Here is a 25,207-nt window from a genome sequence, read left to right on the forward strand (position 1 = left end):
TAGTGGTTACCATTAAATTGATATCTCTTTGGAAATCATCATCTCACAAGTCAAGGAGGGCGGTGGGAGTGTAAGAAGATGTGGACTGTGCCTGTGGTACTAGAGTGTGCTGGATATGGTGTTAACAGGGCAGGAAGAAACCCATCTAGTATAATATGTCCTGAGGTCTCTGCTTTCCAGGGCTCTAACAGTTTGCACACTTGAAACTTTGTTGCCTAGGTTTCCTCCAAAAGCAGTTTCTTCTTGTCTGCTTATCAGAACAGGAGGAGTTCAGAATGCCGATGGTAAATAGTTGCGGAGGATGAAGCTACCCTTGTATTTATCAGATACTTGCCACAAGGGATGGCAGCCAAGGGAAAATGCACTCTCACAGCAGTAGGTTGTACACAGGGAGCTGGTTTCCACTTATTTTCACACTTGGATTCATCCTGGTGCTCACATCAGTCCCGTGAGTAGTGGAAAAGCAACCATTTAATTAAGGCATTAGCAATAAGTTAATACTCTGTCCCTCTTATTCTCTGCATTTGGAATGAAATCAGAATAACCAGAGATAGAGAGGATCCAAGCAAGTCCTAGTTAAGTCCTATCCTGCATATAACTTTGGTGCCACCAGGTGTTGTCAGAATTGCTTGTAGCTCTTTGCTACAGGGAAGAGATGTGAAAGGCACAGCTCAGACTGCCTGAGCAAAGAAGCAGGTAAGTGTAGCTTTGCCAGCTCCCAAACCCAAGCTTAGGATGTCGATGGGAAGAGCTGTTGCAGCAGTTATTCTCAAGCAAGGTGCCCGTCCTATCTGTTGTGGGTTTTCTAATCAGCAATGACATCACTGAAGGGTGTGAACCTACTTCATCCACTTAGGGCAAAACAAGATCTATAGCCAGGCACCATGGGGTAGAAGGGCGGAAAATATTTCTGCAGTGATTGCCGGGGCATTTCAGACTTCATCCAAATGACTTGAGTGCTCACAAATAACCCCACGTATCTCTGCTCCCCTACCCTACTACCAGATCTTCTGCTGGTATAAGAAATGGAGCCTTTCTAACAGTTCAGAGCATCGCAGTGGGCTGGCTCTTGTGTGGGTGTTCCCTCATCCAAGACTGAAGCTGGAACTAGACAGTTCTCATGAACACATATTTTCTTTGGTGTTAACAAGACGCCTCATCTTTCCCAGCACGGCTGGCTGCTGCAGACCCGCAGTTAAACAGGATCCTGCTGCAGGGCTGTCTGGCCATCGCTGCTGCAGGGGGGCTGCAGACAGACTCCTTCTTCACCACCCTGGGGACAGCATAGCCTAAGTGGTTTGGCTGATGCTCACAGCAGTGCTGGACTGGGCACTGTCAGGACCGTCTCCTGAGAGCATTGCTTTGAGTGATTTCTCCTGCCAGGCAGCACGTGGAAAAAATCCTGCAAGCTCTTATTTCATAGAATCATAGAATATTCTGAGTTGGAAGGGACCCACAAGGATCATCGAGTCCAGCTCCTGTCCCTGCACAGGACAACCCCACAGGTCACACCGTGTGTCTGAGGACGTTGTCCAGTCTCTTCTTGAACACTGTCAGGTTGGGGCCGGGACACCTCCCTGGGGAGCCTGTTCCAGTGTCCAGCACCCTCTGGGTGAGGAACCTTTTCCTCATGTCCAACCTGAACCCTCTCTGGTGTTATTTATCCCAAGGTAAAAGCTTATAAGAGCTTGGAAAGAGTGTGAGTTAGAAGAAATTATCCTGTATTTTGTGTAGGTTGTATTGCATGCTTTATCCCTGGTTTTCAAACAGGAAAGTACTAAGGAAATGACAAGGTCTGTAGTGAGTCTGCCCGTCAGCCCCATGTCTTTTGATATTAGGAAAAATTTATTCACTGAAAGGGTTGTCAGGCATTGGAACCGTCTGTCCAGGGAAGTGGTGGAGTCACCATCCCTGGAGGGGTTTAGAAGACATGTAGATGAGGTTCTCAGGGACATGGTTTAGTGCCAGAATTAGCTTAACAGTTGGACTCAATGATCTTGTGCATTTCTTCTAATTATAATGATTCTATGATTCTTCTCAACATTGAATCTTGTTGAGAACCAAAGACCTCAGAGAAGTTCTCATTGTGAGTTCACAAGTACTCTTATTGACCCCTTTTAAGCATGGAAAGGCCTCAATAAGTTCTCCCCAGAGCCTTCTCTTCTCCAGGCTGAACAACCCCAGCTCTCTCAGCCTGTCCTCCCAGCAGAGCTGTTCCAGCCTCGGATCATTCCTGTGGCTCCTCTGGCCCCTCTCCAGCAGGTCCATGTCTGTCCTGTGCTGAGGGCTCCAGAGCTGGACGCAGAACTGCAGGGGGGGTCTCACCAGAGCGGAGCAGAGGGGCAACGTAGAACCCCTCCCCACAGCACATCCAGTTCCTACCAGCTGCTGGAGACAGTGCGGGTGAGAAAGCACCGTGTGTATGGGGGGGGAGGTTTAGGGAGGCCCTAATCTTGTGGGACAGAGATATATGAGGATTGGAAGTCCATGGAAACTCAGATGACTGGAAAGTGAAGAGGGTTGGTGGGTACAGGACATAAGCCTGTAAGAAATGAATCTAATTTCTTCTGTTCGTGGGACTAATGAATCCAGCTGAGGCCAGAGGTGCTATGAGGGAACATGAGGTTGAACATACCTTACACACTGGTCACTTCATACATGTACTTTTTATTTTTGCCTAACTTGACCTGAACATGTTTCCTGGGATAGTGTAAGCAGTAAACATGCTGACCAGACTGCTGAGCCGTGAAAACATCAGAGATCAGAGCATAATCAGCTTCATGGTCCAAAGAAAAGGTATCAGAACCACACACCTGTAAACCCCAGTTCTGGGGCACATGGATTTTCAGTGGCCACTGTAGTGTGGATAAAACGGTTCTGGGCTCTTTGCGTTGTTCATATTGAAGGTTTACAAAGTCTTTAAGGAACGAAGGGCGAAATCTGGGCTTGAGCACATGCAAGAGTTGTTCAGCAACTGTCATAATCCAAAAACTCTAAGTAGAGAGTGTGAGAGAAGGCAGGTCAGTGCTTCAAAAACCTGCATGTCACAATTGCCCCCTTTACTGTTTTGCCTGAGCTGGGATAAATCAGAGGAAGGTGCCAAGGCAGTGACTGTTGTCCATCCAGTGCTATAAGGGGTGAGTAAGGCAGAGATCCCATCCTTTCCAGAGATGAGATTAACCTGGTGGGTTTTTGTAGTAGTGCGCTTTAACCAAGTGCCTCGCAGTTAAGCAGGAGGGGCACGAGTGACAGCAATCATCAGGAGACAGCCTCTGTGACAGCCCTGAGTTCAGGAAGGAGGCTGAATGGAGGGATTTGGGCTTTGATTGGGATAAAGGGAAGGATAGGCCAATTGACCCAAAATAGCTAGCTGCCCAAAATGCCAGACTCCTGAGGGGAGCAAGTTGCTGGTGAGCCCACTGTCCACCTTGCCTGTGCCTGGTTCTTGCTGCTTGGAGTGGTTGGGAAGGGTATAGTGTGGTCACTGCCATGTATTTCCCTTTCTTCCTCCATTCAGCACTCCCTTCCACTTTTTATTCTCTCTTCTTTTATCTTGATCCACGTATAAATGTAAGTGAAGCTTTGGCCCTAAGTCTTTAAGACTGGCACAGTTAATTTCTTAACTGCTTCTCTTTCATGCCTTGTCATTCTTTCATGAATTTTCTTGGCTTCTGTAGCACCGGTAAGGATCTTGTCTTTGAAGATCCACCCAAAGATGGCCCTTCAGTGCCAGACAGCTCTGCATCACATCCTGATTTCTCATTCACATACAGTCAAGACCCAGGCTTGGCCAAACTAGGAGGTGTGGTGAAACCTCAGAGATGAAATATCTGCAGAAATAAGGTGTGGTGGGACTGTGCCATCTACAGGGACTCATACTTTGCAGTTTATGTAAAGCCTATTCTAAGTGGGAGTGGATGGTTCTGCAGGTCAATATTGCACAAACTATTTCCAGAGTGAGTTAGACCAAACGGCTCTCCGAAGGAAAATTTTGGTTGGAATAATGTGCAAAGGTCTGATTTTCAAGTTTCCACTGGCCATGCAGTTCAAAGAGATTCTGGATTTTCAAATATTTCTTCTTAATCTCTGTGTTCTAGTTCTAGTATTGTATCTACATCTTCAAGTACAAAGAAATTGCTTTCAATATAAATAATACATTTGATTGATGCTTGTTTATTGCCTTCAGTCATCACTATCTGCCCACACCAAGCTGTCACACATGCCTGTAACTGTAGGCAACAGTTTCCCACCTTGGTTCATCCCAAAGTCCAGGGAACAGATTCACCACTGGTAAACATAGGCTTGATTTCCCAGCAACCAAATGGGGCTGTATCACCCGACAGTGGTATTTAATATTGGCCTCAAATCTAAATCTTCATGATTCCATCTATCATATTTTACGTTAATTTTTGTAACATTTTGTGCGCTATAAATAGTTTGCAGGCTCTCTCATAGCCCTCTGCTTAAGACAGGAGTCCTGCGTTTAAAGGTATACAGGCTAGGAAATAACTGATTCCACAAATGTAGCATTAGAGCAATAATTTATATAAAACCTTTCATCCTGCCTGGCACATGATGGTTTATATTCACTGCAGAATTGACTCTCTGAGCCCTCCAAGTGTGATTCTCCTCTGAGAGGAGACCCAAACACAGAGACTTTACACAAGACTCCTTGCGTACTTAATACTACTATACATTAAATAAACGCAGTACCCTCTGCAGTAGAGGGCAGCAATCATCTCTGTCTTACCATATTACATATCAAGGGAAGAACAATTATAGTTAAGGATATAAAGCTTCCTTTTCTTCAACAAAGTGCCACATGGGGCTTTCAGTACATTCCATCTTAAAGAAGACCACGCAGGAATCATCAGAGTCTTCATTTTATCTAAGTCAAAAGTGAAGATCTGAAATAAACCTTCTCAGTTGTGAATCTTTGGCTCCAGAAAGTCTTAAAGTGGTGAGCACTATACCTTATGGCCTTTCCAGACTCTAATATGAGGGCAGGAGACGAGCTATGAGGTACTTGTGTATCTGCACAGGCCTTTAGAGTCATTCAGAGAGTTGATAGGGGAAATACTAAAGCCACTGGACAACAGCTGTGTATAGCACTGCAATTAATTCATGGCTCAGTACTGCATAGTGCTAAGCACCCTCTTGAAGGCTGAGAATTCTTCACTCCCAATGTCTTTTCTGGCACTTGAAGGCCTTCAAATCCTTCCAAGTTTGAAACATCTTGTCATCCCTTCTGGGATTGGCAGCCCCTGTAAAATTCCACCTCTCAAAGCTTCTCTGCCTTACACGTCAACCAGAAATGCTTATTCCAGAAGAATGCACCAAGGCACAGTTTAGTCAAAATGAAGCAGTCCACTTCTTGGTGACTCACAGGTACTTCTTCTGTGTGTCTCAGAAAGAGCAGAGGTCCTTTCAGAGTTATGTGATTTAGCATTTGCAATGCCTCAGTTAAGCAAAGAATATGACTTGGAAGTGTTTTCAGAGGAAGAGCTGGATGGCTCTGAGGAAGATACTCTGTATTTTCCTGCAAAACAAAGCATAGTGGTTAGACATAAAGACAGATAACCTGGGAGATGTTGGCACTGCAAAGTAAGGATGGTTAGAGCTGTCCTGATGGCCCAAGTGGCTTTGACTTGCTCTGCAGCCCTGATACTAGCTGGATTATAGCAATGCCAGCAACCACAGAAGCCAATGTCTTTGGTGTCACAGCCAGGATATGTCAGCTTGAACTGACGATTCTGCCACAGGGCAGTAATTCGCTCACACAAACGGAGGGACCTAGTGCTCCTCCTTGAGCGTGGGGACACATCTAGAACCCATGGCCTTGAAATGAATCCCAGCTCCCTCCTTCTCGTGACCACGAGACTCTGAACTAAGACCCAGGTGCACAGAACCCGGGAGCAAAGTGTGGAAGAGAGCGCTGACGATCTGGGAGTTTCGGGTGGCAGCAGCGTGGTGGGCAGTTGTGAGTCAGTCTTATTCCTATGGTAAGTAGGAGACTTCTGTATCTGGCTAGTGTACTCATGTAAACTTAATGTATCAGTCAGAGACCAACTTCTTGTTCCACCATCTGACCGAAAAACAGACTCTTAAAAAGCAGTTGCTTGCCTACATTAAACTCTGTCCTCTCCCACTTTGACCAAATGTCACCATCTTCTCTGAGAAATGGTTGGATGCAAAGATTACACATATAGGAATGAAATTACTCATATTTTCAGCAATGCTTCTTACAAAATAAAGTCATAACTGAAATGATGATGTCCATAAAGTGACAGCCAGAGAACCTTTGAAGAGATACAGCTCCAAGGTGGCGAGGAGTACGTGAACTGTAAATGAACTCAGGAGCACTCTGTCATGATATCATTAAGCTCAAAACAAAGCTCAGCTGGTGGGTTTTACAACTGGTGAAACATGTCATAATCCAATACTTATTTTACTGTTAGGTAAATACACTGCTAGAATCATGCTACAATCATGAGCCATCACGCTAATGATCCCAATGATTATTACAGTTCCTTTGTACTAGAAGATCAAGTACCATCTATGGGTGGATGGGTAGACAAACAGATTGATAGATATCAGGATAGACAGACCCTGAGGGTGAGAACCCAGGTAAAACCTTGTTTGTGCGTCAGTAGGAGAGATCTATTGTCACATACCTGTTTTCCCACATAAGTTGTTAAAGGTTCTTGAAAATGGATAGCTCATAGCAAGCATTGGTGTCACCAGGATCAGGGAGGATGACTGTAAGAGAGAAAATTGCTTTTTGTTAAAAGCCTAGAACTTTCTTCATAGCCACATTGAGGGGAAAAAAGGGTTACAATAAAATTTTATTCAGTAGTAAGAGCAAGCAATCCACAGAGGGACAAATCAGATGTTTGTGAGGCATCAGGTTCACCTGTTTGCATGTTTATGATGGTGATGAAGGAGATCAACTTTAAAAGAAACCATAGGACACAAAGAGCCTGTCTCTACCTATTGGCCAGGAAGGATGACTTAGGCTCCACAGTCTGTCATATCAGGCAGTACAGAGTCTGGTGCCTTATCTGAGGGAGTATATCCATTAAAGTATCCAGAAAAACGGAGATTTATATGCTTGGGGATGGCCGTTTAAGGCCAATAGCCTGAGATAGTCAGAGGCAAATTTAACTTGACACACTAGAGGGCATTGGAACACAACACTCTACAGTCCAGATGTGAAGGAACTTTTTGCTGCTGAAATGAAGTTTATTTTTCGGTTCTGAAGCGGTTTGAGAATTTAATGGGATTTCTCCAAAAGATGTGTTTTAAAACAGTATGGAAAACACATATTTTTCTGTTCAGTCCATCTTCATTCATTAGGTTGTACTATGGTGGGGGAAATTAAGCAGTTTTGTGCATTGTCACCTATGTCACAAAGCGGCAGAGAAAGAAGGTAAAAGAATGACACCTAAAAAGACTTTGATCTTGCTTTGTTTATTCCTTATTTACAGAACTGACACAGAAATAAGCCAATTCCCATTGCCTGGGGCAGCTTCCACAGTGTGAACTAGAGTTGGAAGTGTTTGGCTCAGGAGATTTTGTCTGAAAAGGAATTCAGAATTAAGGTTGTTCTCTCTGCTTTATTCTGCTGGATGTGTCCGTACAGGATGGAATAAAGAAACGGAGATGCTTAATGATTATCTGTATCAGTTATTCCTGCCTTCCTTGCAGCTTACTGGGAAAAAGGAGTTTTTCCCACAGTCAGAATAGCACCACATCACAGGCTGCCTCCCTCTGAGCCTTCAGCACATTGTTGGAAGGGACATGCAGAGAGGTCACTACGGGGTCCAATACAGGTTCAACATTTTCATTCATGATATATAGATAGATAATGATATATAGATTGGAAAAGTGGACCCTCACCAAGTCGGCAGATGATACAAAGCTGGAAGGAGTGACTGATAGATCAGGTCATTCAGAGGCACCTCAACAGCCTGGAGAAATGGGATGACAGTTCAGCAAAGGGAAATGTGAAGTCTTCCTGTCTCTAAGGAGAAACAACCTCATGCACCAGGACATGCTGGGGGGTGTCTGACTGGAAAGGAGTAAAGGCAGAGCCAGGCATTTTTCCTTGGTGCCCAGTAAAAGGACAAAAGGTGGAGGCAATGAAGACAGAGCCAGACTTCTCTCATTTGTGCCCGGTGAAAGGACAAGAAGCATTGGGAATAAATAGAAATAGAAGAAATCCCATGTGGCAGTTGCACTTTCCCCCTCGACACGCCCTGAGAACTGGTGTGGCAGTTGCACTGGTAGCTGCCCATCCCCTCCTCTCAGAACTGGGGCCTTTAATGGGCAGCTGATGGCTCTTTGTGGAGACCCAGAGTCAGTGGACAGGGTCTTCAGCAGAGGAGGGGCCCAGAGCGCCCACAGCCCAGAGAAGCTGAGAAGCTTCCGGAATGCCCACACTCAGAGTGCGGGGTGTAGAGAAGCCAAGAAGCTTCTGGAATGGCCACAGCCAGATCTGAGCAGACTATAAATGGGGTTCCCACCGGAGACTCCCTTTGTGTGTTCTTCTTGGAGCTGCGGGTCTGCCATGCTGTCGGAGTCCCTCCCCTTAGATGGAGAAGCTGTCTAAGGTAACCTCCCGGGATGGGGAGCGCCTCACCTCCGCGTGTGGGTGAATGATAAATTACTGAATATATGCTTTAATAAGTCCTCGCCTGGTAGGTGAGTGTAAATTCCTCATCTGGGACAGACGGGTGTAAATTCCTGGTTGCAACAGGCAGGAATTTCTCTCTTATAGGCAAAACGGGGCAGAGAGGGCTCTGGTTTGTTTTCTCGTGAGTGCGTATATGCACACTGTGGATCTTCATTATTCTTATTTTGCTGCACCCCAAATAATCTCCTAACCTAATATCCGAACCTGTATCTTATGTTATCGGAGTGCTAACTAATTGTATGAACCCCGTTTCTAACTGGTTTATCGGCGGTACTTTTCCGGCCAGAATAAAGTTTGTTTTGGACCTTGTTGTCCACCTAAACTTATTTTGGGGTGCCTCCGTGACATTTAAATGGCGTAGTCGGTAGGATATTAAAAATGGAATTATTTCGGGGTTACAGCTGTAATAATCCTCCTGCGACTGCCTGCATTCAGGCTGAAGTGAAGTGGTTTGGTCCTGAAATTATCGTAGCTGCGTACGCTGTGTTCTGTATTGCCGTGTGTGTGCTACTGTTTGTCCTGCGCGAATGCCTTAAGCAGACACAGGACCAGTCAGGGAGATGTGATTATAAGAGGCAGCTGGAAATATATCGTTTGAGAAGGAGGTTGCATTTGTTAGAAATAAAGTGGTTGAGGGCAGAATCGCTATGGGAGGAAAAGCGCATGCGTTTGTTAGAACAAAGGAGATGGTGTTTGTTAACCCGGGCAAGACCCCCTCCTGGGGCTCCCCTAATTTGGAAAGTAATTGAGAGCTGGGCATACCAGTGTGTAACCGAGGACGGGGACAGAGATATCTGGGGAGATTCTGAAAATAGTGCTGATGAGGAGGTGGAGACAAAGTATGTGCATCCTCTCTTTAGAACTGAGACCCGTATGGGACCACACGGTGGAAATCCTCCCCCCAGACGGCTTCCTCCGGACGGCTCCCTGGGAACTTGAACTTGGCGACTTGCAATCTAAATTCTCACACAAGCTGGGTGAGATAGAAACTGAATATCTTTGGCATGTTCCACTTACGGGAGTCGATCAGATATCACTGAGTAATGAGGAAGTTGCGGGCTTTTGGGAACTTGATGTGTTTTCAAGTGATGTGATTTCAAGTTTTCCGGGTGCCTCCCCCCCCAACTCCGGGAACGTGACGGGAATAAAAGAGTTTGGAGAAGGTGGAAAGACTGACACCATTAGTGTAGGAGGCTTGCCAGAGCTAGTTGAGTGTGTTCAGGGGTCTGAGACAGGGTTACAGGGACTTCCCCCTGCCGTGGCTGCACCGGTAAATCCGACCCACCTTTGGCCACCTGAGCTGCCAAACACCTTAAAGATACATGTCCAGTCCCTTGGGGAGAGAATCCAGGAGGCCATCGACCTTAGCAAGCAGAACCCTCGAAATCCTCCTGCACATGTATTAACCTGGGCTGAAATCCTCCTGCTTTGGGACTTGCTGGATCCAGGAGGCCACACAGACAAAACGAGTCGCGAGCGTCCCCCACTCCGCGATCGCGGAGCGGAGCCGCCTGTGGTGCCCGGCCTCGCGAGCAACCCCCCCACCGAGGTAGAGGAAGAAAAATAGAAGCTGTGGCCTGGGACCTGGACCACCCAGCCCGCTTAGTAGCTGATAAGGGTGCTTAGAATTTGAGAGCCACGAGGCAGAGGCAGCTGCCATTAGGACCTTGCAATTTACCTCTGCGCCGTTGCAGCCTAAGGGAGTTGCTGATATTAAGGTTTTGCAAATCGCTCCTGCTTTGCTGCTATCTAAATAACCTGCACTCCTAATATCCTCTGCTGAATGCAGCAAAATGAGGCATTATGGAGGTCATTAATGATTTTGAAAAAAGATAATCAGCCACGCCCATTCTTCCTGTGTCTGATGAGCAGTGGTGATTAACAAAGACATGCTTTTCATGATTTCCCTCCAAGGGAGGAAGACAAAGCACAATTTGCTTTTCTCTAAAATCAGGGCATCTTGCCCTGAGAGGCTGCTAACAGACAAAGGGTCACCGTCCCCCCTCCTCGAGGGGATGGCACAGAAAGCAACAGAAAAAGTGGGAAAACCCACTGCATTAGTGTCCAGTGGATAGTCCCGGACTTCTAACATCTACAAAGCCCAGTTCCAAAGGGACCGAAGTCTGTATTTGTGTTCTCTTGCAGGACAAAAGGAAGATGAACAATCCTGACTGCTGCAACATATGGACGGGGTGGAAGAAGCTCCAGCTGAAACTGGGTGGTGGTTAAAGTCAGTCTTTGGAATGAGAGTCACGCTAGGGTGACACCATTGAGGAAGATTAGTGCCTGCGTGTGTAAGCAGTTGGTCTTAGCAGAACCCTGTTACCTGAAATGTGCTTTTAGAGTTTTTGTAATGCTGGCTTGTCATCTGTACACTATATGAACTCTATGCCCACAGCCAGATCTGATCAGACTATAAATGGGGTTCCCACCAGACACTCCCTTTGTGTGGTCTTCTCGGAGCTGCGGGTCTGCCATGCTGTCGGAGTCCCTTCCCTTAGATGGAGAAGCTGTCTAAGGTAACCTCCCGGGATGGGGAGCGCCTCACCTCCGCGTGTGGGTGAGTGATAAATTACTGAATATATGCTTTAATAAGTCCTCACCTGGTAGGTGAGTGTAAATTCCTCATCTGGGACAGACGGGTGTAAATTCCTGGTTGCAACAGGCAGGAATTTCTCTCTTATAGGCAAAACGGGGCAGAGAGGGCTCTGGTTTGTTTTCTCGTGAGTGCGTATATGCACGCTGTGGATCTTCATTATTCTTATTTTACTGCACCCCAAATAATCTCCTAACCTAATATCCGAACCTGTATCTTATGTTATCGGAGTGCTAACTAATTGTATAAACCCTGTTTCTAATTGTTTTATTGGCGGTACTTTTCCAGCCAGAATAAAGTTTGGTTTGGACCTTGTTGTCCACCTAAACTTATTTTGGGGTGCCTCCGTGACATCCCACTTAGGAAGAAACGTTTTCACTGTGAGGGTGGTCAAACACAGGGAAAGGCTGCACAGAGAGATGGTGGAGTCTTGATCCCTAGAGCTGCTCAAAACCCAACTGGCCATGGCTCTGAGCTCTAGGTGACCATGTTCTGAGTGAGAGGGTGGTACTAGATGATCTGTGGAGGTACTTTCCAACTTCAGCAATTCTGCGATTCTTGTGGAAGCTGGAGGGATTTAAGCTGATGCTACTCCTCTGAGCTGATAGTTCATACTTAGTAGACTCCTTAATTGCTTTGAGGCTATGTATCTTTGCAACACACAGGCATGATTTTGACAAAAGATTTAAACTTCTTCACATTTTCTGCTACCAGCCTGAAGTGGAGGCTGACCCGTCTCCTTGTTTCATGGGTTCAAGTTGCAGTTCCTCCATCCTTTCCTGCTCATAGCTGAAGGGCGTTTTCCCGAAGAAGCTCCCTTTGCATTTCTCTTATGTTGTGAATAAATAACAGCGCCCCTGAAATTTTCTGTGTTCTGACAAAGTTTCAATTACATTTTGTGGTTTATTTCATGTGGAATTTAGAGCAAATATCCAACAACCTCTTTCTCATTTTTTACCAATTGTAAGTGAAATAATGGCCTTTGAAAAAGGGACTGTATTTATAATTCTGTTGTTAGCATCTTCACTTTCTCTGACTAGTTCGAATAAATAATTCATAATATAAAGTGCATTTGACTTAAAAGACACTTGGAGAATGTTAGACTGTTCAGCAGTAACAGACGTACGTTCTTAGCTCAAGGTTCTAACCTTTGTTTGCTGCGAACTCCATTTGGATATTGAATTCCTCTTCAGCAGGGCTTCTTGTATCTGTTTGTTAAAAAAAATCAAAATCCATAAATACAGCAATTGTTTTCAAATTCCAACAGTATTTTCACAGAATATAAGAAATAGTTTGAATTCTTACCTTCTTGTCCCAGAGAGTCCCAAACACCAAAATGAATAATCCCTAGGAGACAGATAATTACATGAAGTTTGATGACACCAACCTTTTAATTGCCTAATTATCTCAAACGATGTCCGTGTTGATTATTGAAACTCTGAACCCTTAGACAGAAGGCATTTTTCTAACTGTGTCTGACATAATGGACTGCTGATGTGGCAGGACTTCTTCAGGCCTGGCCTACTTAAACCATGTGTATATCTGGTCTGCAAAAGTGACACAGGTAGTTTGCTTGCACTAAACATATTTGGAAGAAGAGACATTTGTGTATGGAAGACACGCCTTGTCTCTGCTCCCCAGATAAGCTACCAGGTTCACAATATAAAAGGCAAATGAGTTTGGTCCGAAGCATACGCTTTCGAGGTCATTCTTATGAGAGGGAGTAGACATAAATATTGTGTCCTTAAGAAATCTTATTGTATTGGGATCCTATTGGCCACCTAAATATATTGCTGTAAAAATCATACTGACGGAAAACGCTCAATCGTGTAATTTGTTCAATTCTTCTCTTTACTATTAGTGCTACTCAGCTGTCCTTGGTAACGTTCACGTTCTTTATACTCCCTCATTACTCGAACCCACAAGAGCATAATGTGATGCCTCCAGATGCACTGTAAATGAGACCACACATGCTGAAACTTTCCCACCTGAACATAATAGGGCTATTTTCCTGATTTTCAGGAATGACATTCTTCTCAAAGCTACTGGAAAAGCTGGGAGTTATCTTTATATCACCTTTATCTAGAAGGAACGTCTGTTAAGACATCTGAGAATACAAAATACTGCTGAATTCCTGGGATGGGTTTCCCAAAGAGCCCTTTGGGAATGAGGATGTGCAAGACAAACCTGAACCTTCACAAGATGGTTTTATTCCCCGCCAAGCACAGCACTGCAAGGGTGTCACTACATTTTAAATGGTCATAGAGGAAACAAAGCCATACATATGTGTAACTCACCTGCAAAGCATTGAGCAGAGCAAAGAGGATGTGGAAAACCTGATGGCTGTTTTTGATGATGGTGACAAAGCCAAATCCCCAGGTGAGGCCTAATAGTGGTGTCAAGATGGCCACACTTTTGCCAATTTGAAACAAAGACTTCCTCTCCTGCCTGCTTGACCGATCCCCAATAGTTGGCCTCAGTATTTTTATTATAACGACTGCAGTGATGAACAAATTCATGGCCACAATGACCAGGGCAGGTATGACGAAGGCCAAGAGAGCTTTGCTGTCCTTCCAGTTTAGCCAGCAGACATCCTTTCTGGTGTAACTGTTCCGTGGCAGTGTGACAGCGATGGTGACAACTGCAATGACAAAGGGACACCCATATCCCAGACAGAATGCAACCGCTTTCTGAGTGGTCTTGCTCGTGTCATGTAAGATGAAGACCAGCCTGTAGAAAAGCATGAGGCCCAGGCTGAGCATCCAGAAAAAGACACACAGGTAGAAAAAATGGATGAAGAAGGTGGCCACAAGACAGACATCTCTGCTCATCTGTTGGTTTTGGTTATTGATGGAGGCGGTGACAATGAACCAAATGTCAGCAATCAGGAGTGATAGAGCTATGTTGAGTATACAGACATGGCGCATATAGGAGGTTGTGTTGTTTGTCACATATTTCCAGACTAAGGATTCAATTATAATGCAAACCACCAAACTCAAGATTGAAATGGCCAGGCCAATGTAGGTAATATAGTCTTCGAAGACTGCCTGGGAGGATTTATCAGGTGACATCAGAATGGAGAATGATGTCAAGTGATTGCAGGAGCAAATGACATAATCTTCTACTTCTGTGGGTGTGCAGCCACGAGTATCCCAGCCCTCTTTATATTTGTTGAGTGTGAAGTTCCAAAAGACACACTGGGGCATCTTCAGAGATGAGTTTTTCTTTGCAAAGGTCATATTAATATCAAACTTCTGGCTTCTGTTGCCACTCACAGTTGTTGATATCAATAAGCCGTTCACGTAGTCAGGCTCATTCCGGGGCAAAATCTGTCCAAGTCGTGAGTACATCACACTGACAATGGTTGAATTTTGGGTTAGAGTCTGAATTTCAGTTTCATCAATGAGCACATTGGCTGTGAGGTTTTCTGTACTGCGGAAGCTTTTATTATAATCTGTGTTGCTGTTTTCTGTGACAACCATACCTTGTAGCTGAAGGCTGTTTGTGGAGACAGAAGGAATGGTATTATTAACTGGTCGGAGGTGCAGGGAGAAGTTTTCTACTGAAAGCAGTAACAAAGAACTTCTGAGTGTCTCCTCTTTATTCAGGTCTTCCCAAGCTTCAGTTGTGGAATCAGAAACAATAAAGTCCACTGTGGAGAGAAAATTCTGGAAGAAGAGAATAATGCTGTTACTGAAATCTCATACAAATAATTGTTGTTTCTGATGGTAATTTTTGTGTGGCCCTAGAATTGCCTTTTGAGAAAGTCCAGCATTTTATTATTTTGCTCAATTAATGTGAAACCTTCAGTTATTAACCCTCTGCATGCTCTGTTTTCAAGTTAAGGTTTCCAAAAGTGGAGCTGTGAGGCTTTTTTTTACATATTATTTAGTATTTTTTTTCTCCAGCCTTCTTTCCCCTCTTTCTCTGCATTTGTACTATCTTTGATTTTTCTCTATGTCTCCTGTAGGGTTTTCCAGCTACAAAACATCATGTCTCTTTGCACTTTTCTGCTCAGAAGAGCAGCACTCTTTCTCTGTACCTCACAATCAATGTTTCCAAGTATTTCTGAGATACGTTTTGCCATTCATTTTTCGTAACATCTAATTGATTTTCCTTGCTTGATCCCCATCCTTATTTCAATGTGTTGTTGTTTTTTTTTTTTTTTTCTATTCTATTTCTGCTCGTAATCATAGAAACAAAGAAAGCTTTTTACCTTTAAAGATAATCTAGTCCAACCACCCTGCCATGTGCAAGGACATCCAACCTGGCCTTGAACACTTCCAATGATGGGGCATCCACAACTTCTCTGGGCAACCTGTTCCAGTGTCTCACCACCCTCATGGTGAAGAATTTCTTCCTTGTATCCAAAGCAAATCTACTGTCTTGCAGTTTAAAACAGTTGCCCTTTGTCCTGTCACTACAGATCCCGCTACAATGTCTTTCTTCATCTTTCCTGTAAGCCCTCTTTAAATATTGAAAGGCCACAATAAGGTCTCCCTGGAGCCTTCTCTTCTCCAGGCTGAACAACCCCAACTCTCTCAGCCTTTCCCCGTAGGAGAGCTGTTCCAGCCCTCTGATCATTCTTGTGGCCCTCCTCTGGCCCCTCTCCAACAGGTCCATGTCTGTCTCGTGCTGGATGCAGCACCCTGGGTGGTGTCCCACAAGAGGGGATTAGAGCAAGGGAATCACCTCCATTGATATTTCTTTTGATGCAGCCCAGGATGCAGTTTGGTTTCTGAGCTACAAGTGCACATTGCTGGCTCAAATCCAGTTTTTAATCCATCATTCCTTGTCCTTTCCTCTGACTTAGAATGCTAGAGACATTTAAGGGTCCCTGGAACATTTCTAGTTGCTAAGCATGGAACAGTCTCTCTTTAATGCATAGGCTCCTTGTCTTCATCACTTTGACTTTTCATAAACTCTTCCATATCTTTACTGTCATTTCATCTCATTCCTTTAATACTTTCCTGTTCCTCACTCTAACTAACTGTGAAAATTCTTCAGGAAGAATGTCGTCTCCTGTGACAAAAGGGGGCAAAGTGTTTGATATGTATAGGTAAGAGAGAAGATAAAACCTTACTTGAATGGTGAGCTCCTCTGCTTCTGCTGGGATAGAGGAGACCATGTCCAGGATGGTAACAATTGCACCAAGGTTTGCAGGAGAACTGCTTATTGTGTTTTGCTCCTTCTTTATCTCTTCCTTAAGGTCTGCAAGGTAGGTAGGTAGGTCTGCTTTTGCGTCAGGACTGTTGACCAAGGCCTGGAACAGAAGAGAACAGTATATCACATGTGTGCAACTGCCTGGAGCCTGGTCCTCCTTCACAATGGCTTCACCTATACTAGTAAAATAAACAGAACCAGGGTCATTCTAGACACGCTGGTAGTGTTCAACTCTCTGACCCTCTGCAACAGGATATCCAAACTGCCTGTTGGGAGTGGTCTCTCATCTGTGCTGATTCACAGACTAGCCCTAGAAATTCTAGGAGAGAAAATAGTTGGCCTGGGCCTGAACTGTATGAAGGACTCATCTAGCAAGTTAAGAAAATGACTAATTGAGTAGCTGTACCTCTGCCTGGGACCTTGCCGTGCTCAATCTACTAAAATAAACGTAGTTAAGTATTGGATGAAAGAAAGTTAATTGTTCTCATCTAACCTTTCTGAGAGAAGGGTGACTCTGGATGGTCTGTGGAAGTGAAGAGCACTATCATAGGATATCCAGGCTGAAAACAAAGATCCAGCACCTATTTGTGAAGTGTAGATTGTCCCTACTGCCTCATTGTTAGTGTACTCTGTAGCAACAAGCATTCAGCAAGGAAATGCCTGAGCATAGTCCAGGCAACACCCCAGGCCAGCGACTGTTCCACTGGATGCCATGAATAAGGTCATCTTGTCTGGGGGAGCGAGCTTTTGTGTGTATGGATGGTAGCCATGCAGTGCCACATGCCCTTTGGACTGGAGAAGGGGACCTAAAATAATCTTAAAGGATAAATTTAATTACATTTAATTAAATATTTGATTTTTTTAAGGCTTCATATATTTTAGATTCTGTTAAGTAAAAACACACCCAACAAAAAGTTGTGTTCTCTCCTACTCTCCTCCCCTCACCTCTAGAAAACTCATGAATGTTACCTCAGCACCAGTCAGCAGGTTGTTTATTGGTGCAGACAGACAGTTGTTCCTTTCAATCTTCCATGATTTGTTGGAGCACTTGTAAATTTTTTTGCCTCGGGTAAAACCATCTGGATTATTTAAGTCACAGCATGGCTTTATTAATGTGGCTCCTTCTATTCCAATGCCAAAGCTATCTGAGCAGGAAACTTCCGTATCTGTATTGAGAAAAAGACATAGCGGTAGAAAACTAAAAATCAGAGAGATGAATAATTTACCCTCATCAAACCTCTGGGCTCCTGAAGTTCAGAAATCTTTAAATTAATTAGAATTTCACTTTGCTCTTTTCATTAATTATGACCTTTCAGGGTGTATGTATCTTGCATTCCTAATTTTTCAGAATCGTGACATTGAAAAGGTAATTGAACAAAGCCCCTTGTTTTTTAGTACTGAAAAAAATCACAGAATCACAGAATCACAGAATCACAGAATGTCAGGGATTGGAAGGGACCTCGAAAGCTCATCCAGTCCAATCCCCCTGCCGGAGCAGGAACACCCAGATGAGGTTACACAGGAAGGCATCCAGGCGGGTTTGAATGTCTCCAGAGAAGGAGAATCCACAACCTCCCTGGGCAGCCTGGTCCAGTGTCTGTCACCCTCACTGAGAAGAAGTTTCTTCTCATATTTAAGTGGAACCTCTTGTGTTCAAGCTTGAACCCATTACCCCTTGTCTTACTGTTGGTTGTCACTGAGAAGAGCCTGGCTCCATCCTCGTGACACCCACCCTTTATATATTTATAAACATTGATAAGGTCACCCCTCAGTCTCCTCTTCTCCAAGCTAAAGAGCCCCAGCTCCCTCAGCCTTTCCTCACACGGGAGATGCTCCACTCCCTTCAGCATCTTTGTGGCCCTGCGCTGGACTCTCTCCAGCAGTTCCCTGTCCTTCTTGAACTGAGGGGCCCAGAACTGGACACAATATTCCAGATGAGGTCTCACCAGGGCAGAGTAGAGGGGAAGCAGAACCTCTCTCAACCTACTAACCCCCTTCTAATACACCCCAGGATGCCATTGGCCTTCTTGGCCACAAGAAAGCAAATCAGCAAACCAATACCCAATACAGGGTTAGATTTGTGTGGAGTGGGATTATATTGACCACTCTGTGAACAGTAATTCACACAAAGTTTATTTTGCTAAGGAACTCAGTGCTGCTGTAGCACTAATAGGAAATTCATTAAGACCTTGATAGTGATGCCTTAGCACATTTTTTACAGTGAGTCTTGCTAATTAACTTTGATTTGGTTAGTCATATCAGTAAGTATCTGCTGATTAAAGGGAATAAAGTCTCTGCATATTTATTGCTGAAGAGAGTGAAATCTAACCAGATACTGCGATTCAACAGTAGGCATCACTACTGTGGAAAAGAGAAAATTTCTGCATTATGAGGACATGCAACATTTCTTTCTTTCCAATTTAGAATAAGAAGTCGAAACATCCAAACTCTGGTCAGAACTCAACACCAAAACTGGATTTACCAATGCTGAATTCTAATTCCCAGTATTTCCCACAGAGCTGGCTGGAAGCTGGGTCTGCCCAGGTTCTGCAACATCTCAGGGGCATTGCCATTCTTGTGGTTAAAGTGAATATCCTCTCCCACAGGCTGCCCTCCTGAGCCAGGTGACTTCTTCCTGAGGCATCACAATCTTTTATCCTTGCTAAATTGCGGGTGCAAGCTGGGAGCTGCACGATAACATTTCAACACTGGAGATGGGTCTTGGTGGGACAGGCTTCACCAGAAGGAAGCAGAAGCAGAAGATGACTGAACTATAACTGCTTGGTAATACATTTGGGCCTTGAGGAAATACAGTGAAGACAAAACAGCATGTCTAATTTTTAAAAATATGGCAAAATTGATATTTGCCTTGGTATCTCAAAATTTCCCATCAAAAAAGGAGACAAAATTTCTTGGGTAACAAAAACTGCCTCTGTTAGATGTCACCAGTAATAAATTTGTGGTATCTGATTTAACAAAGATACTGGGATTTCCTAGTTAACAGCTTTAAATAGTAACTTTTTTCTTACCAGATATCAACTGCAGTTTTATACTTTCACTGTTGACTTGCTGCCCAATGCGGTTAATAAACTTGCAATACGCCGTGAGCTCTTTCTCTTTGCTGCATTCTGTTTCTGTGTAATTGTACATGTAGCAAAACAAATTTCCTTTTTTCTTCCTCCCTGTATGGAAGGATTTAAGGTAGGTTAACACAGATTTGGGGACAATCAGCTAGCACACAGCAGAAAGCTTCTGCAAAACTTTCTTTTCCGTGGGTCCTGAGGAAAAAAACTTCCTTTGTCGAAAAACTTCCTTTCTGTGTGCTGATCTCTGTCTCTTGTTCCCCTCACTTAGTAAATTTTTTGGCAGCTTCTGCATGATCAGTACCTTTTCAATTACTAGTGTATGGGCAAATCCTGCCCAAATCCTCTTTTTACTGTGCGGGGACCAAAATTTCCTTTAGAAATCGTTTTGAAGAATACTGTTTCTGCTTCTTCTTCTACCACAGGTATTTCATTTAGGCTAGGATACTTTTTTGCCATTCTTTTATGGCTCTTTTGAACTCAAGATTTGTACCACACTCCTGCTGCTTTTCATTGTGCCTGTGCCTGAGGCTCCCTGACTGAAATATCTTCCAAGAAGATGATCGTGGCATTTTTCTCAGCAACCAAAGGACCCCTCAGTCTCCACCTGCTTTACACTTCAGACGGTTTGTTTTGCACTCCTGTCTGTTTTCCGAGTTAGTTTTGGTGGGTCTTCTTTGCTTTTTTCCGAATTAACTGTTTTGTAACCCACTTGAAAATTTTTGAAAACATGCAGGGAAGCTGCAGAACTGCCCTAAATTTGAAAACATACAAGCTTAGGCTTTAGTGATATATAAGATACTTTACATGTATGCTTGAACAAAGTAAAATAGTTCTTCAAACTGCATTCTTAATGTGTTATCTACATTTTTCATTAATTAGTACGTCTGCTTCTTAAGTAACATTTCCTCGATACTCAGCTCAAAAAAGTGGCAGAGTGGACAAAAGCAAATAAATGGATTTCAGCAATTTCTAATATGAACAATGAAGAAGATACTCACTTCTCACTGCGTGGCAAGGCAAACCAAATATTGAATTTATCTATTAATTCATTAAAGTATTTATCAGTATTAAAGTATTTATCACTACATCAGTGGCTTCATTTACTCTTCTGTTAATCTCGACCGTGCTCCCCAGGCCTGGCAACCATCCTAAAAAAGGTCCATTTCCCTTTTTCTACACTCTCAGGAGTGCCTGTGGGTTGTCATAATAGCAGTAAGTATGAACTGGTTACAGGGACCTAACTGAAAATATATAATAAAACCAAAAAACCACAGGGACTGGGTTGTGACACACAGTGCAATTTGTGATTCTGCAAGTTTGTTGTTACTTACCAACTTGAAATTCATTTTGTTGAACCACGAACGTAACAGTGTAATCTTCCACGCTGTTAGTGCTTATGCAGCACTCAAGGGCTTGTTGCACTTTGCACTGTATAGATGCTGCAATGGGGTCTATCAGAATGTTCTGCTTCAGAGGCAAGGAAATAACATCAATTGTCACATTGGCAGAACTTTCCAGGTACTTCTGGGAGAACGTGCAGATGTAGGTGCCTGAAAGAAGTGACACAAAACCTGTTTCAGTCAACAGAAATGCTCCTCTGCTTTTGCATAGTCATGAGCCCTAATGCTGAATAAGTACGGTGGTGTTGGCAGCATCACATCTTGATGTCCTCCACCAGTTATAATTTTAGCTCTTTCTTTTTTTTTTTTTTAATTTACCGTGGTCAGGCTTCACAGTGATTTGTAGAGTTAGAGATGCTGTAAATAAATGATCTGGTACAGACATTTCGTTGCCTTTGTAGCCACTATAAACCAGGTTCACTCACCGCTCCAGTCCTGTGTGGCGGTCTTCACTGTGAGCACAGATGTGGCTGGAGATTTGCTGTTCTCGATGCACGTATCACAATCAACTGTTTTGGTGTTATTTCCAGACTGGATTTTCCAACTGATACTGTCATAATTGCTCACATCACTTTCACACGTTACATTGAATGCATATCCATTGGAAACGGATGACTTTATGCTCGGATATATTGTTACATGGGCTGAGACAACACAAGATAAATGTCATATTATTGAGAGTCACTTGGTATAACAATTTGCTTGCAAGTGACATGTGCCACAGAAGCCACGTACCGATGGTCTGTTACATGCTGCCTGGTTCTTACCTCTCCGCAGGTACGTCACTCTGATGTTTTGAGTGCTCCTGGCACCGTGTCCAGTCTGCAGCTCACACGTATATGTTGTCACTGTACCTGACTTCTCAGGTGGACATAGTGATTGATCAATGTTGAGCCTGTATTCAGTGCAGTTTTCACTGAAACTGGAGACTCCTGAAGAGAAATAAACATTCCTTGAAGTTCTATGGATGTCAAAAAACACCTGGGCTCTGGAAATCGCAAGCAATCAGTCTAGGTAAGGAAAGCCTCGCAGATTTGTATGTAACCCACAAGGTTACATACAAGGTTATGGTTGGACTCGATGATCCTGAGGGTCTCTTCCAACCAAAAAGATTCTCTGATAATTTTTGACAGCATGGCCTTTTTAACTCATCGTTCCTGAAGTTCATTCACATCTTTGGCAACACTCACACTGGTCTTCCAAAGGCCTGAAGATGGTTCTCAGCACAGTACTGGGTACCTACTGCCAAAACCAGACTGAAAGCAACAAGATTGCTTGGATACCTCAGGATAAGCCAAAATGAAGAATATTCTGGTCAGCCTAACCTCATTATCTGCAATATTCAAGATAAGATGAATGAAAGAGGAGTAAATATTGTAGATTTCAATGTCATATTATTTTGAAATAAACATTCGGAGGTACTTGGCAGTCATTCAACTTTAAATCTGAAGAATTCTGGTTTAGCTATAAGGGGAAAACCCCACTACAGCTGTCCCAAGTTGCAGCTGAAAGTGCGCCTGGCTTGAGAGCAGAGTTCCTGGGGAAAGCTTGGTCACAGGGAATTGAGGGCAAAACTGTTGATCACAGTAGTCCAGGGTCACCCCTCTCTGTGCAAGCCCTGCTGCACACCGGTACCTGTCCTCTGTGGAAATGACTGTGCACATGAGCTTTGAGCGTTTTCCCTCATTTTGCTGTCCTGCTTTCTGCTAAATTTCATTTATAACAAATGGTTAACAGTAAACAGTTAATCCATACCCATAAAACATTAAGAGGGCAATAGGCTGTTTATGACTATGGTTCATAGGCCTTTATGACAGTTTCTGTTGATGTTATTTTGCAACTCTTTGTAACATTTACTTAGTGCTTTATTAACTCTTTATTTTCTTACTGTAAATAAAGTCTTGTGGGATGCCACTGACCCAACTGCCATGGGATGTATCACAGCTACAGGCGGCGAGGGAAGCTGTGCAGTCAGTATTTAGCTATGCTGCTGCTGTTTTGAAATGTACCACCTGCCTCTCTTGGCTGCCAAATCTCAGCACGTGGTACACAGAAGCTTTTCACACCCCAGGGGTGATTCTGGAGATAGTGGTGGACATTGACACACTCATCCTTGCTCTCGAAACTAGAGAATGCAGAAATCAGCTCTTTGGAAGAAGTCAGTATGATGCTGGTCCAGGCAGCTGTTTCCATCTAGGATGGCACGTTTTAAGCATCAATGTCTGCACAGTGCCAGGAGGTGCCCAGAATCCCACTGGCACCTGCACAACACTTATGAAGTCTGTACCACGCTGTCCATCCATCGTCCTTCCCCGACACACACCATTTGGAGCACACCCTGTATTCATCCTAGGACTTGGCCTTTGGGGTAACCAGTTAGGAGGCGATCTTTGAAGAATGAACAAACCTAGCAGGTGAAGGACAATATTTTGTTAACCTTACCTGTAATATTGATTGCTCCATTTATTTTCCAGTTACCAGTAAGCGATGGTAAGTGTCTGTCAATACAACAGGACAGCAGAGGACTGTTTGTCTGCATTTCAGGGTTGTTGCATGTAACATCGATGTCATTTAAGTTTGGAGTGATGTATAGCGGAGAGACTGCTATTGTTTTCATGGTGTTGTATATCATTGTGAGATGCTGATTGCGGTTTGTGAAAGTGCACCTATAGGAACCTGTAAAGAATAGGCAGTATCTTAGCATTGAGAACATGTTTTACTGGTTTTTTGTCTACAGCTGGAGTTCAGGGCTGGGAGCTACTTCCACACCTAGTTTTCTTATCTCCCTGCTCTTTGGTGGCTCTGCTAATCTAAATGTGCCCTCGGGTCATCTACAGTATGCTCTTTGCAGATTCCTGGTGCCAAACATATCCAGATTAGGCATTTTTGGTGTTGATGGGTACTTGAGACTCTCTGGGACTGAGATACTTAATACCTGAGTTGGTGTTTTGGAGATCTGTGTGTTGCCCATAGTCCAGCAGCAAAATATGTCACGGTAGGAAAGTGAACTGTGCAAAAGGCTCCTCCTACATGGAATGGGTGTGAGAGAGGTGCCCAGGTGGACTCCACAAGACCTGACACTGACTGTAGGCAAATACACTGCTCAGAAGGTTTTGCCAAAGAAAACAGAATATTTATCAGCCACTTTCTCAGGCACTTGTCCCTTGGATGCAGCCAAGCTTCCTTTTCAAATTGGTAATCAGATCTCGAAATTTCCTTCATAGTTCAGGTATGTGGGTTTCCCTTCCCCATTGCGATATCCAAGTAAGAAGGCCACTTACATAGGAGTGGAGACACTAAGGTTCAGGACATCCTTAGCCCAAAGAAATCTGGACGCATGACTTGTACTTCCCCAAATACCTGGTCACAGGCTACCCTTTACGAAGTCAAACATAAAATTCTTAGCTCAAAGAGAAGAACTGAGTGAGAGCTTGAGTCAAAACTCTGATAATACATGTTAATTCCCCTGATAACTCTTCCCAGCAAAATGTCACCAATTTACCTGTTTCTCAATTTCAAAAAGATCTAAACATGAACACATGAAAAACTATAAGTCTGAGCTCTGATGAGTTACGTTATGTTTGCAAAGGGGGAAAGGGCCATCAAGGACAAATTCAACCACAGCCTCAAGTTACCACACCAAAAGGGTGAGAAGGCCTCACAGCCATGTAGTCACCGCTGTCTCCTGTGATATGGCAGTGAAACCTGGGACAGAGAGTACCCAGGCCTGTGTAGCCACTTCAGTCAGTTCCCATCTTACTGGCAATGCCAGTCAGTTCGTAGTTCATTAAAGAAAAAAATTCACAGGAAAATTATGAGTGACAGTTTGCTCTAGGAGAAGCAATCACTGCTAGAGATTTACATCTGCTGTTTTACTATAGAAAATCATACCAGAATCCTTCATTGTAATGTTGATTATTTTGAGAATCGACATTGAGGTTCTTGTTGTAACTTTTATCTCCATCAAATACGGGAAGCCGGTTGAGATGATCTGATCAAAGTGATACCAGGTCACATCCTGAGATGTTGAATTTATCTCACAAATCAGCCTTACTGTATCCCCTTCAAAAATGTCACCAGGACTCACAGTGAAGTTTGTCTCATCTGGGAAGACAAAGAGCAACGTTCTGCATTATTGCCATTTCAGCTCATGTCTATATGATGTTGTTAATCTCGTGGGAATCCTAGGTGCTTCATGACCAATATGCACTTAGCATCAGTTCCAGGGCACCACCTCTGATACAAGCTGTGCAATTTTCCCAGAACA

At 43.8% G+C, this 25,207-nt stretch overlaps 1 protein-coding gene across 1 annotated transcript in view; it reads right to left on the reverse strand.

The window, feature by feature from the left end:
* Window positions 1-2,680: 2,680 nt before the first annotated feature.
* The window catches only part of ADGRF5 (adhesion G protein-coupled receptor F5), a 50,211-nt gene continuing 27,684 nt past the window's right edge, over window positions 2,681-25,207 (reverse strand). The window contains exons 10-22 of the mRNA XM_065631976.1: window positions 24,832-25,044; window positions 23,383-23,616; window positions 21,708-21,872; window positions 21,366-21,584; window positions 20,872-21,090; window positions 19,484-19,636; window positions 17,424-17,620; window positions 16,375-16,554; window positions 13,589-14,959; window positions 12,597-12,638; window positions 12,440-12,499; window positions 6,675-6,759; window positions 2,681-5,539 (exon numbers count right to left, since the gene is read on the reverse strand). Of these exons, the coding sequence (XP_065488048.1) occupies window positions 5,460-5,539; window positions 6,675-6,759; window positions 12,440-12,499; window positions 12,597-12,638; window positions 13,589-14,959; window positions 16,375-16,554; window positions 17,424-17,620; window positions 19,484-19,636; window positions 20,872-21,090; window positions 21,366-21,584; window positions 21,708-21,872; window positions 23,383-23,616; window positions 24,832-25,044 (3,218 nt within the window). The 3' untranslated portion in view covers window positions 2,681-5,459. The remainder of the gene's footprint in view (window positions 5,540-6,674; window positions 6,760-12,439; window positions 12,500-12,596; window positions 12,639-13,588; window positions 14,960-16,374; window positions 16,555-17,423; window positions 17,621-19,483; window positions 19,637-20,871; window positions 21,091-21,365; window positions 21,585-21,707; window positions 21,873-23,382; window positions 23,617-24,831; window positions 25,045-25,207) is intronic.

Source organism: Caloenas nicobarica, chromosome 3 (genome assembly GCF_036013445.1).
Source record: "Caloenas nicobarica isolate bCalNic1 chromosome 3, bCalNic1.hap1, whole genome shotgun sequence".
Taxonomy (NCBI): domain Eukaryota; kingdom Metazoa; phylum Chordata; class Aves; order Columbiformes; family Columbidae; genus Caloenas; species Caloenas nicobarica.